The following is a 13,146-nucleotide window of genomic DNA, read 5'->3' on the forward strand; positions in this document are numbered from 1 at the left end:
GATGTAGACACAGTCTGTAAACTGTTGACCTGCTGCTGCTGCTGCTGCTGCTGCAGCTGGATGGTGCACAGATGTTGACTGTGGGACGTTTCTGTCGCGTCGATAGTTCACGACCAGTCTGTGTTGAATACATCTCTAAGCTCGATGTTTAGATGTGTTCTGTTTTGTTTCTCGTGAAGCCATCGTTGACACCCAGTTATGTCTCTTTAGATGAAGGATGCTGTAAGCAGAAAGCTTTGAGATTTCACACAGCTTCAGGGCCACATCTGTGTGTGTGTGTGTGTGTGTGTGTGTGTGTGTTTGCATGTATTACTCAAATTACAAGCTGAAACTCACATTAGTCTTTTCACTAACCCTCTTCTCTCTCTTTCACTCTCTCCTGCCCTCTCTAACTTTGTGGCTAAGAGCCCAGGCAGTAAGTATACATTCCTCCATGGCATGCCACTCCACTGTGATGTGTATTCTTTCCTCTTCTCTGTCTCTGTGAACTTGTTCCACCCTCACATGAGAGGGGGCGCGGTGATGCCAGATCTTATTGCTTCTCTGTGTGTTTTTTTTGTAATTTGATTCACAGAAGTCTGCACGACTCAAAGTATGTCCCTCTCTGTCCCAGTACCCGAAGCCCCTGATCGGCCAACCATCTCCATGGCGACCGAAAGTTCGGTTTACGTCACCTGGATCCCGAGGGCGAATGGTGGCTCTCCGATCACGGCTTTCCGCGTGGAGTACAGGCGCGGCCGCAGCGCGGAGTGGGTTGTGGCTGCGGATAACATCTCGCCTCTCAAACTGTCTGTGGAAGTTCGCAATCTGGAGCCCGGTGAGTTTTCACATAGTTCAAAACCTTTCTCCACAGTCCAGTGGAGCGTGACATGATTGCTCTGCCCAGATAAGAGTTTTTTTTATCCTTAGCCCAGTGAGAAAAACACACAAATCTAAAATGATCATCCAGTGACTAGTTTGCTTATCTGTCTTAACTTTATTTTTCTACCAAGATTTTAATCAGTAAATCTTAATCCAGGATGATGTTACCTGCAAGACTGACTCCATCATTCAGCAAATATCTGAAGATTTGTTTCCATGTCTTACTTCTTAACTTTGGCTAAATGAGCTCAAACTTAATGATGATAAATCCTAACAGGTTATGATTTGTTGATGAATACCAATTGATGCTGATCAGTTTGTTTCTTTTCAGCGCCACTGGACTGTAACAGAGCTTTTCTCTTTGTATCACTCTATCAGGCTCCACCTACAGGTTCCGGGTCGTAGCCATGAACATGTATGGCGAGAGTCCCCACAGCATTCCCTCAAAGCCGTATCAGGTGCCCCAGGCCAGCCCGCGTATGGCAGACCGCCCCGTGGTCGGACCTCACATTTCATCCACAGACGCCATCAGTGACACACAAATCATGCTGCGCTGGACTGTGAGTACACCGCTGACACACTTAAGACGCCTAAGACTAGTGGAGTTTATCCAGTAGATGCTTCACTTGAAGGATGAGAGCAGGGAAACAAGCAGCTGTAGGAGAGGGAAATGACAAGATCATACAGGAAAAAAACAAAGGCAAACCTAAATTCTCCTAGTGGAGATTTGACCTGCCATGCTTACTGTAGCTGGGCATATACAGTAAGGGATTGTTGGTAAAATGTCAGATGCATTCACTGCCAGTTATGTTTAAATAAACACAGGTTTAGATAAACACAGGTCTGGATCATTACACAGTCAAATCTGTAGGCTTGGTCAATAGCTTTGCTCTCAAGTTGAAGTAAGTCATGTGAGTTTTTTACACTCCAGTGTGGCTTGGGCCCAGATATTAAGTGTTAGGTTTCCAGCTCTGAAGGAAACGGATTAAGTAGCATAAAATGGAAAAGTGCAAGTACCTTAAAAGTCAATAATCTAGTTTGACTACTGTGTAAGACCAGCCAGTGGTAGAAAAATGTAGTAAACACTGGTTGATGTAGTGTGTTTTCCAGCTGGCTCACCTGTGTTTAAGCTGCTGTTAAGCTGCTGGCAGCGGAGTCTCAATCAGACCTTTAATTGAGCGGCTGTGCTGATTAAGCACTGAGATTAAGAGGCCCTGTCCATCTATGTTGTTCTTCAAAGCTGTTTCTCCCGCCTACAACAGTTTAGCTGCAGATGGATGCAGATAGTTCCCCGCAGTTACTCAACCTCAGACAGTCTCATTATATCCTGAACTTCAGACAGACAGTGCAATCACAATCTCGCTCGCAGTCCTTGTACATCTGCTGATAACAAGCACCCATTAGTTGCTGGAAAATTTCCTCTCTTTGTATAATAATTGCTCACCAGATTGCTGTAGTCTAACGTAATCTTTTTTTCCATCCCAATGCAGTATAGTCCCTCGAGTAACAACAACACTCCAATCCAAGGTTTCTACATTTACTACCGGCCCACAGATAGCGACAACGACAGCGACTACAAAAGGGATGTGGTGGATGGTAGGTTGCAATGCAAATTTTAGTGTTTGTGTGTGTGTTTTCACTGCAAATTCAGTGTGTAGCTTATGTGGAGTGTTTGTCGACAGCCTCATCCGTCGCCGGACGTAGAGCTCACGCGGTGCAGATAAAGTGGGAGTTGGAGGGGTAATGGATACTCAGCATTAAAGAGAGGGGTGTAGTGAAGAGGGGCATTTTTTGCTGTTTGATTTATAGAGAGAGCTGTCCCTGGGCAGCAGGGCTTTCTGAAATCTGTTTTTAATAAATGGCTGCCAACTAATGGGCCGGAGCTGAAATACGAGCCCAGTCAGAGGAGAGGGGCTCAGGTTGTTGTGTGGAATGCTAACAGTGGAGCCTGGTACAGGAGAGAGAAGAGGGATGTCCTTTTACTCTGTCCAACTCTTCAACATCTTTCCACAGCCTTGGAGACAGATGTGTGCAGCGGTTTCTACCCAGTCAACACTGTTTTGGTGATTTGTAGGTCAAAGATGTGCTGGAACTAGATTTAGTCAGAAATTCTGTTGTTCTTTGATGTCAGGAGGATGCAGAATTTCAAACAATTGTATCTTAGTGTGTAATTCTGCTGTGTATGGCACTCATCTGTTTTTGATTCTCAGTTTCACAGACATGATTTAGACATATTTAGAGTACTGCCCTACCTGCCTGTGGTCGTCATTTTAGCTATTTTCCTTGTGTCTTGTTTGAGACCGGGCACAAATCGGTGTTTATCTGTAAATTAAACTTTGCTTCCGTATTATTTAGTTTTACAGCACAGAGGAGATTTTGCTTTAGCAGCAGGTTTCTTTTAATGTTCTCATTCACAAGTGCTCAAATCTACCTTGGGGTAGAAGTAACACATGTGCAGCCTTTTTTTTTTTACACTTTATATTAAACAAAACACAGCAAGAACAGCAACTTATTTCAGCCTCATTTGTCGGAAATGTAGCATTTCCAGGTTGGAGATTGTCGTCTCATCTGTGATTGCAGAGCACATAGTAGTGTGATTTTGTGCGGTATTGCAGTGTGTGTGTGTGTGTGTGTGTGTGTGTAATGGGAATACTGGAGGTAAGCCAGCACAAACATCAAGCTGCCATATATGGAGCTCATCTAGAATAAAGCAACTGTCTGGGCCCTCGTGGGACTGATGGAGTAAGAGAGAAGGGCTGGTGGGAGGGGGTGAATGAGAGAGAAAGCAAGAGAGCCTTAAAGAACATGACCTGCATGACAGTGTGAGGCACGAAGAGGTTGGAAGAGAACACCGAGTGTGAGTTTACACAGGCAACGTGAGTCAACACTGACTTGCAGAGGAAGTGGTTTCTCACCTTTGTCCCCCTCTGTCTCCTCCTCCTCTGTCTCTCGTTCTTTCTCAGCTGTAAAACACTGGCACATGATTGGACACCTCCAGGCGGAGACTTCCTATGATATCAAGATGCAGTGCTTTAATGATGGGGGAGAAAGCGAATACAGCAATGTCATGATCTGTGAAACCAGAGGTAAGACAAGAGACTGTTCCACAAAGACATGTTTCAACCAAACCCCCCGCTTTATCATACATCCAGGCGTGTTTCTGCAACGGCTCTAGCTTTAACGATGGGTATGATCGGCATAATTACACAACATAAATGTACTAGGTTTTATGACACCAGCAACAATAGCTGGCATTTTATAGTCTGGCACTGTGTCATTTCTGGTTGTTGCTAGTGGGTAAAAAGCTGCTTCTTGTCTCCTCCTCCATCTCTGCTGCAGCACGTCAGTCCCCGGGGTCACCCAGCCAGCACCCAATCACCCCACCGGGCCCTCATCCACAGGAGCCGCCCAGCCCTCCTGGAGGACTGCTCTACCTGATTGTGGGCTGTGTCTTGGGAGTGATGGTGCTTATCCTGTTGGCTTTTATTGCCATGTGCCTTTGGAGGAATCGACAGCAGCACAACATGCACAGTGAGTTTATGGAAAAGAACATGTTGTATAATGTGGTTTTAAACCAAACATCATTTTTTCATATGTTGTGTTTACTGTACTCGTGATCACTCTAAAATGACAGTTAGACCTGCAAATTGTAGGATGGACTCTTTACCAGACCTGTTGGATCAGTAAATAGTTTAGCAGCTTAAACATTTTGGGGGAATAGCTGACTTTTTTGTGGCTGCATAAAAGTTTACATTTTATTATAGATACTAAAGAATATCATAAAGTTCTGTCTTCAGTCCTGTCTGTCAAAGTGTATTTTTTTCATTTTAACTTCTTCACACGCTGAACACGACAGCCCAACAATACCAATATAAAAAAGCATCTCTGTACCATAAATGTATATAAAGACGGATAAAGAGCCTCTACTCAACTCTCTACTGAACTCAAAAAGCAGGAGTATAGACTTCCCCTCTGTCTGTTAGTCAGTCATATTTTCATGTAAAATCTCCCTAAAGGCACTGGCACCAAAAACACGGCCAAGTGGTTGTGCTCGGTGACTGATTCAGCTGAAGCAGGCAGCTAGCTAGCAGTTAGACAAATGTGACCATACCTATCACTTAAAGGGACCCCACTATTGATTACACATAAGTTTAAGCCTTAATAAAATTCAAATCGGTTCTATAAATATTCACCCTATGTGCAGTTGTTACAAAAGAGTAAATTAGCTATAGCTTATTTATCAACCAGATCAGACTTTTTGCTCTCCACCGCTGTCCTCACCGCTCTCCCTCCCTCTCCGCTGTAGAGTACGACCCTCCTGGCTACTTGTACCAGCCAGCAGAGATGAACGGCCATGTTCTTGAGTACACCACACTGCCCGGTGCCAGCCGCATCAATGGGGGTGTCCACGGGGGCTATGGGCACAGTGGCCCCATGTTACCTCAAGGGTGCCATCACCTCCACCACAAACTCCCCAATGGCTTGGCGTTGCTCAACGGCTCTGGTGGCCTGTTCTCACCTGGCCACCCACACGGCCACGATGGCACCCTGCCACACAGCACCCGCGACTGCGAGCACTCGCACCCTCACCCTCACCACCACCATAATGTGAGTGTCACAGTTATTACAGATACCACAAAGTGCTCCAGACCTCAGGCCCTGGACGTCTCAATCGTTGCTTTCAAGCACTGAATGAAGTGTGGTGTTTTACTTTGGTAAAAATTTGGTTAAGCTTGGCTAAGTCTGTTGTTTGTGTTCTCTTGTCAGGGTGGAGGCATGTACACAGCTCTTCCTCAAACAGAGTCCTCTGATTGTATGAGCTGTCAGAACCTCTGCAACAACAACAGGTCAGAAAAAGTCTCTTTTTTATTATTTCAATGAGTGTTTATGGATATCTGGCTCATATTATGTCTGTATTTCATATTTCAAGGTTTTTTATATTGTAAAAGATTGATGGTGATCAGAAAAAAGCACGAGGTTCATACTAGAAACTACAGTGATATCTATCCTTAAGCTGCAGAAAGCACAACATTTGATCACGTGGGAACAAAAAGCAACAACATAGTAAACCAACTTGTTTCTGTTGTCTATATTTTCAGTCAAAGTGACTGTGGGATGAACTGGCCTGAGAAAATCAAACATAACTCATATTACATACGATACAGCTGAGACAAAGTGTTCTACTTTGCTTGTAACCCCTACCAGCCCCAAACACACACACATGCACACGCACATTTGCCCTCCTGCTAGTCCTGTTTATGTATTTAAGGGTCCCCAGCATCACAGTTTACCCTGTGTGCACCCAGCCAGCAGACCTAATGAGCCCTGTGTTTATTTACCTCCGGCTGCTGGGAAAAGAGGGGGTGTGGTCACTATCCAATCATGTACCGTCAGAGTGAAGCAGAGTTTAGGGAAACATGGTGAAGATCACTGCTCGCAAGCGTCTGCATTTGGGAACCTCACCAGAGAGCAAAACCACAGTGTGTCACAGTTATTTAGAGGCAGCGAGACTGGACCTTTAATCTCCGGTTCAACTGTTAAATGCTTTTTGCAGCTGTGCAAGAGTGCTCCAGTTGTGTTAGAGCTGTCATTGTTTTGGACACTGTTAAGAGTGTTAACACAAGGGTTTTCTGTGTCTGGCGGAAAACCCACAGATATCTACAGAGAGGAAGAGCTGGCACAGTGAGTGAATCACTGCTGAGTGTTGTCAACCTATAAACCAGTGTATGTTTGTGTCCCACTTTTCTTTCCATCCTCCCATGTCTCTGAGCAGATGTTACAACAAGACCAATGGCACTTTCTCCAGTGGCACTTTGCCTCTAATGCATCGCGTGGCGCCGTGCCAGCAGGACGGGCTGGAGATGGTGCCCCTGGGCCAGGTTTCATCGCAGTGCCACGGCCCCGACAACCAGAGGAACTCTGGTGAGCAGGAGGCCGACGAAGGGTACCAGCCAGATGAGCACAAGGAGTCCTCGCCCTCGCAGCATTCCTGCTGTCTGGTTGGGAACAATGAAAACTGTCCAGCAGACAACACTGGTGAGACATGTTTTTATTCTCAATGCCAACAAAATCCACAAAATCTTTCTTTGTATTTTAAATTACCAACAGAGAATCAGAGAACAGACACTTCTCACAGCTTTTACAGCATTCATTATGTTGTTTAGTTTTTCAGTTTATTCAAAAAAAGAAGGCGCAGATAGTTACTGGTAATCTTTGATTATAAAACAGAAAGGTGAATTTGAGCTGTCTGTGCACGTCTCCTGCCCCTGACAGTGGCAGCAGTTGTCAGGACTGAAAAAAGAAAAGAAAAAAAAGAAATACAGTCCGAGTGAAGCGCTGGTCGTCGCTAGCAACAGGAGCTTTGAAGGGCTATGCTGCGACGAGTAGGAGGGACGTCGCAGTGGGCACTAAAGTGGGTTCTAGTGGTGGTGGCTATCGTCATATCGGGCCGAACAACGTCCCTTAGCTGTGGTATAATTAGCGTATACCATGGGCTGTCGTGATGCATTGCTTAAATATTCCCGTCTGACTGTAATAAAGCTATAAGGTGATATAAGTACTGCATAGTATTTTTTTTATTGCACTCATGTTTGATTGTAAGAATGTCTTCTCACGGTTTGATGGTAGAAATGGTAAGCAGTGAAGTATATCATCATAAATGTAGGAATGCAGAGCAGTGAAATTAAATGACTAAAATGATTAACAAATAACTTTTAACAATAACACATTTTGAATTTGTTACTTTCAAATGATTTTCAAATGGAATAGTTTTTGAAACACACTTGTCTGATTTCCATTTAGAAATCCAGACCAATTAAAAGAAACATTTTTGAACTTCTTTTTGTGTAAAAAAATTAAAGGCCCCACAATCTATAGAAGTGAAATTGTCATGTCTATTTTCTATTTTTATTATAAAGCCGGTCAAGGTTCTACTAGCTTATAATGTGACAGTGCAAGTGCTCAGTTCACAGAGAAATGCACACACCTGGTATTTAGAAAATGAGCCTTAATAAAAGCAGGATTCTTGTAACTCTGTGATATCATAAAAAAGGAGTCACAAGCCCCACCCACCTGGATCTAATACAGGGTATTAGAGTATTTTACCTGTTATCCGCTCTATTGTTATTCCATCATTTAGCAAATAGTCAGCCAATCAGAAGAAAGGCTCTGAGCCTCCTCTCTTCTGATTGGCTGACACCCATCTGCTATTGTACTAGAGAAGCCTGAGAAAGGAGTGAAATGTTGATAGTGATATTTAAAAGAGATAATGTGATGAAGATGTTGTCAACATTGGACAGAGCCAGACTCTTTCCCTCCAGTCTGTTAGCTACAGTAAGCTAAGCTGAGCTAATCAGCCACTGGCTGTAGCTTCATATTTACCAGACAGACGTGAGTGCCATTGATCTTTTCAAACAATTTCTCTGGGACGTTAGAGCTACAAATCAGTGATGGTAAAGTGAAAACATTTATTTATACTCACTCATGGTTCAGCACGATTGTGAAATCCAAGTCTTCTACATGCTTTACTCGCAAGTTTTTATATTATTACCAGTCCTGTGTTGTGAGCGGGCAAACTATGTAGCATCACCACAAATTATACTGTGGGCCTGTGCAGAATCTGTGCTTGTCGTTTTTAATATGAAGTCTAAACCAAAGACTCTCTCTCTCTGTGCAGCTGAGGAGGAGCTGGAGTGCGTGGACATGGAGGGGCCTGTGGTATGCTGGGAGAGTCTTGGCCTGCCAGACTTGGACTGTGACGAAAAGCCTGGGTGGATCTCTAGCAGCAGCCTGGCAGGAGAGCTGATCCAGCCGGGCCCACAGGAGGTCTGAGCACTAGCCCACACACAAACACACTCTCCTGCAGTGTGGAGGGATTTAGAGGAACCCGGGCAGAGAGAGAAAGTCGTGGAAATACCACAGAGGAAGGAGGACAAGCAGCATGGGATAGTCAGAGATACTGCATGTCACTGTGACAAGGACACAAAACTGTGGATGGACCGAGCTGAGCTGAGCGTCGTGTGAGAAGAGAGACTGAGAGCAAAGCCAGATGGAGAGTAACGCAAAGAGGAAAGGGAGCGTTACTTAAAGACTGAAACTGTATTCCACTGGAGGGAGGACTCTCATAAAAGATCAAAAACTTTTTAGATGACTTATTTATTTTTTGTAGTAGTAAAATATTATTTCATATGAATGTATCTGTTTTAAAGAAAAAAAGTTTGTCTTTTATATTATTTATGCCTTTTTGGATGAGAAAAACCTTTTATTTTTTGTTGTTACGTCCCCGTTCCACTTCAGTGTGGAGATTAGCAATTGTCCGTGTAAAGTTTTGTAATAATATAAAGAGAAGATATGGAAGAGTAACACAACAGCCTATTTTCATGTCTTTCTATGTCTTTCCTCCCCCCCGACTACGCACAGCTGTGCCAGATGAACGATTGCCAGAGTGAATTTCCCGGCCTCGGTTCAAACCCATCGATATTTCTGGCAGCCCTTTGATGTGGCTCTGTGATGGGCTGTTCCACCGCAGTGACCCCTGAACAGGGTGAACATTCCCCTCACTGTTCAGACTGAGGCTGCTGCTCTGTGCTTCAGTGAATACTTGATAGCTCATCACTTTACGCAAAATGCACTGTTGCTCCAAGAGGACTGTTGACCTACTGGCCCCAATCTGTTGGAGGAGTCGGGTAGTTACATTAAAACAGAGTTGTTCAGCATGGTGGGCTTTATGTGACCAGGTCAAATTCTCTCGCAAAACATTTAAACAACAGCAAATGCTCCATTCAGAGGAAACATATCAGTGTGGCATTCTTGGTATGAAAGGGTCATGAAGAATCACCCAAACCTTTTTTTTACTGTCCTGACGTGGTTTATAGTAAGATGTGGATAGTTTTGTTTCATTTGACTGACAGAGCAGAAGAAATGTGTGAACATGGATGTTCTGGAGTAAATGGGATATTGTGTCTGAGGGAGCTGTGCTGTTTTCAAGCAAAAGTCATCAGGAATACAAACAGCATACTGTACTTTTTTCCTTTACCTCCTCCAGGCTGATTCACAGGCAGACATCTCACAATGTTACAACTGTGATACATGAAACCAAAATCATCTGCATGGCCACATACCACCAGGGGCTAAGTGGGAAACTAGGTTTCATGATTTGAAGTAAGGCGACCCTGAGAGCAAACACAGAAAAAAGTGGTTGAATGACATTCAATTTCATTGCATTGAGCTGCCAACATTCAAAGCGGTGTGATGTGTGTGTGGTAACTCACCACAGACAACAAACTGGACTCACAAATCATAAATAGGTGAGTTGAGATTGTGTCATCAGAAGTTGCTGCATGATGCTCCTTCTGTGCTGCAGACAACTCATTCATAAAACAGTTGTAATATACTCTTCTCATGTTTCAGCCTGAGTCAGCCAAACCCATTATCTGAAGGCTTAAATCCTCCATTGGTTTTAGAATAATCTCCATGGTGTGTTGGCTGATTGGAGTTGATAGGATTGCAGCGGGGGAGATGACAGGGCTGGCTGTGCTTCACCGAGGATGACTGTGGTGCAGGCTTTCCATGCCTGGTGCCTGTCTGCCCGTGTTTGCTCCGGAGTCGGCTGCCAGTCCTCAGGCCCTAGCTTGTCTGGCATCTCTCCTCTCCCTGATGGTATACGGGATATTCCTGGCACACAGATTTACTCGCCTGTTGCTGAGGCGTGGCACAGCTTCTTCCGGCCGTTATTTTTAGTCTTCATGGCGGCCGTTGTGCTTTGAGGCTGGTGGCATTTGCCCAGTTGTCTTGACTTAAACTCACTTATTTCCCCCCAGGAATAGCCTGCCTGAGTTTCTCAGTTTCTCAATCCTGAAACGTTCAAGTGTTTCACATATACACTGATCAGGAAAGTGTTTGTTTTTGAGTATGGGGACCAAAACAAAAAAATACTCAAGAATGATGGAAAGACCTTGCCAGCCTTTGGCCATTTTCTTTTTCAACCTTTGTTTCAATTTTCATGCAGTGGCTTATTTCAGTCGCCATTATCCCTCACTGCTGCTGCTGCTGCTGCTGGAAGAAAAAGGGACCAAACAATGGGAAGGAAATGAAGCTGGAAATGAAAGAGAAATGGTCTGGAGAGAGAGAGGGGATGCTGACAGATGCAGGCTGGGCTGATGAGGAAAAGATAAGGGCAGGGTTGTCTCTAAATGAGCTGCTTCTCCATCTCCCACGTCTGTCAGTCGGCACTCTCCCTCAGTCCTGCCCTGCACCCTCTACCCACGCAGCTACACCCCTTCATTAAGGAGCCCATGGGAACAAGAAAACTCATTGTCCGCCCTGGAATTTCTGCCCCTTGCTTGCAGAGCCGACCTGTTAACGCCAGTCCCTCTCCCCTCCGCCCACCATTCTTCCTCTCCCCTCTCCAGCACACCCTGAATGAATGCAATTCTTATGAATCGGGCAGTGTGTTGTTAACTCGCTTGATTCAGCCCCGGGCAGTTTTATCCTTGAGATGTCACAAACCCCAAGGGAAGCATGTTGTGGTTGGATAAACTCCAACAGCATTCCAGTGGGTCACTGCAAATGATGAGCTCATGTGCAGCATAAGACCAATAATCTCCTTGTTCCCTGAAATATATCAGCTATTTATTTGTAATCAGGCTCACATGTTGGCTTGTCAAATTGTTGCATTTATCAACTCCACCTGTTGCATTTAATCAGGATTAAGACACAAAATAAAATAAAAAATACAGCTTCATCTTTATCCCAGCTGCATCCATTGCCCCAGATGCAGATCCCCCCTCTCCCATTAGCAAACCACACAATTCCAGCATAATCAGTCCACTCCGGATCAATAATGAGCCTAGTGATGACAAGCAGCCTGCAGAAAAATAAAGCAGCTATGCAGTCATCTCTATCACTGAGCACTTGAGGATATATGTGCAAGACCTTGAGCAATGCAGTCTGTTTTGTTTGATAGGGATAATTTATTAATGAGGATTGTTTTATGTGCAAGGATTCTACAATATCCCACAGACATTATTCAGGAGTGTGCAATTTCAGCCTTGAGCAATATGCTTTGAAATTCTGCAATGTATATGCATTTGCTCTAATATGTCTCAGTCTCTCACCCTGCTGAAAGTGACAACACACAGTAGTTAATAAGCACAGTCTAACACACTTAAAAGAGGAAAAACCACACGGCAGGGTGGTCATTGGCATTAAACAGAAACAGTAATGAACAGTATATTTCAAGAAAAACAAAAGAAATAGTCTTGTCTTAATGAACCCGCGGTCCAGATGGTTTTAATAATGAACACAATACAAAACTGGTGAAGTATTTGAAATGGAAACCACAACCTCAGGTCTACATGTTGTCACGCTTCCTAAGTTTATATGGCTACAAAGATTGCAGGAGACAACAGTGCAGTCTTTCACTGATCAAAGTGTTTCAGTGTGTGTTACAGTCCAGTCTGATGCTATAAAGGTCAGTTCATCAAAATGACAAAAAAAAAAGAAAAAGAAAAAATAGATTCTCGCATATCCTTCTAATGATACTTAGTCACGGAGAAGGCTGACTTTTTTTCCTGTTTTTTTTTCGGCCTCCAGAGTAAAATGTTGAATGGAACTTGATTTATTGGTGCTGCATTAAAAAATGCATCCAAAATAAATATTAATAATAAAAATAAAAATAAAAATTATAATAATAATAATAATAATAATAGCTTCATTATTTTCCAGAGACCACTCTCTACTGACAAACCAGTCAGGAAGAACAATGACATTGTTTTCTGTGTATTCTCCAGATAAGCTGTATTCTCCAGCGTATGGAGAATACACAGAAAACAATGTTTTGGAATTGTTCTTCCTGACTGGTTTGTCAGTAGAGAGTGTCTCCAATAAAAACAAGGCCTGTGGATTATCACCACAACAATGTTTCTAAAACAACGCATTAATGCTATGTTGTTGTGCAGTTCTATAAAGTTGTGGTGCTTTATGTAGAGGCTATTTTTTGGTCCCTAAATATCAAGCTCAAGTGTCAAGTTATCAACTCCATCATGCGACTCAGTAGGTCTTTGCTGTTATTGTTCTGCACACACCAACTTCTTTCAAACTCGTATTGTTTTTCATGAAATACTTGATGAGGAAATGTGTCAACTCAACGCTGAAACAAATCGGTCAGATTCCTCTTCTACAGTAAGACCTAAACTATCCTCATGGCTGGATAACATCAAGATAGTATGTGCATTTGGGAACTTGGATGAACTCATACACAAAAAGCTGAATTTGAGGAGGTAAAGT

The 13,146-nt window shown here is 43.6% G+C and overlaps 1 protein-coding gene across 3 annotated transcripts in view; it reads left to right on the forward strand.

Moving 5' to 3' along the window:
* cdon (cell adhesion associated, oncogene regulated) overlaps window positions 1–8,741 on the forward strand; it is a 32,320-nt gene extending 23,579 nt beyond the window's left edge. For all 3 annotated transcript variants that reach the window (XM_085795869.1, XM_085795868.1, XM_085795870.1), the window contains exons 11-19: window positions 614–817; window positions 1,240–1,421; window positions 2,352–2,457; window positions 3,825–3,947; window positions 4,201–4,392; window positions 5,168–5,469; window positions 5,629–5,708; window positions 6,635–6,897; window positions 8,537–8,741. In XM_085795869.1, coding sequence (XP_085651995.1) covers window positions 614–817; window positions 1,240–1,421; window positions 2,352–2,457; window positions 3,825–3,947; window positions 4,201–4,392; window positions 5,168–5,469; window positions 5,629–5,708; window positions 6,635–6,897; window positions 8,537–8,691 — 1,607 coding nt within the window. In that variant the 3' untranslated portion in view covers window positions 8,692–8,741. The remainder of the gene's footprint in view (window positions 1–613; window positions 818–1,239; window positions 1,422–2,351; window positions 2,458–3,824; window positions 3,948–4,200; window positions 4,393–5,167; window positions 5,470–5,628; window positions 5,709–6,634; window positions 6,898–8,536) is intronic.
* Window positions 8,742–13,146: the final 4,405 nt, after the last annotated feature.

Source organism: Trachurus japonicus, chromosome 13 (genome assembly GCF_045865225.1).
Source record: "Trachurus japonicus isolate A0001 chromosome 13, Traja_1.0".
NCBI classification, from domain to species: Eukaryota; Metazoa; Chordata; class Actinopteri; order Carangiformes; family Carangidae; genus Trachurus; species Trachurus japonicus.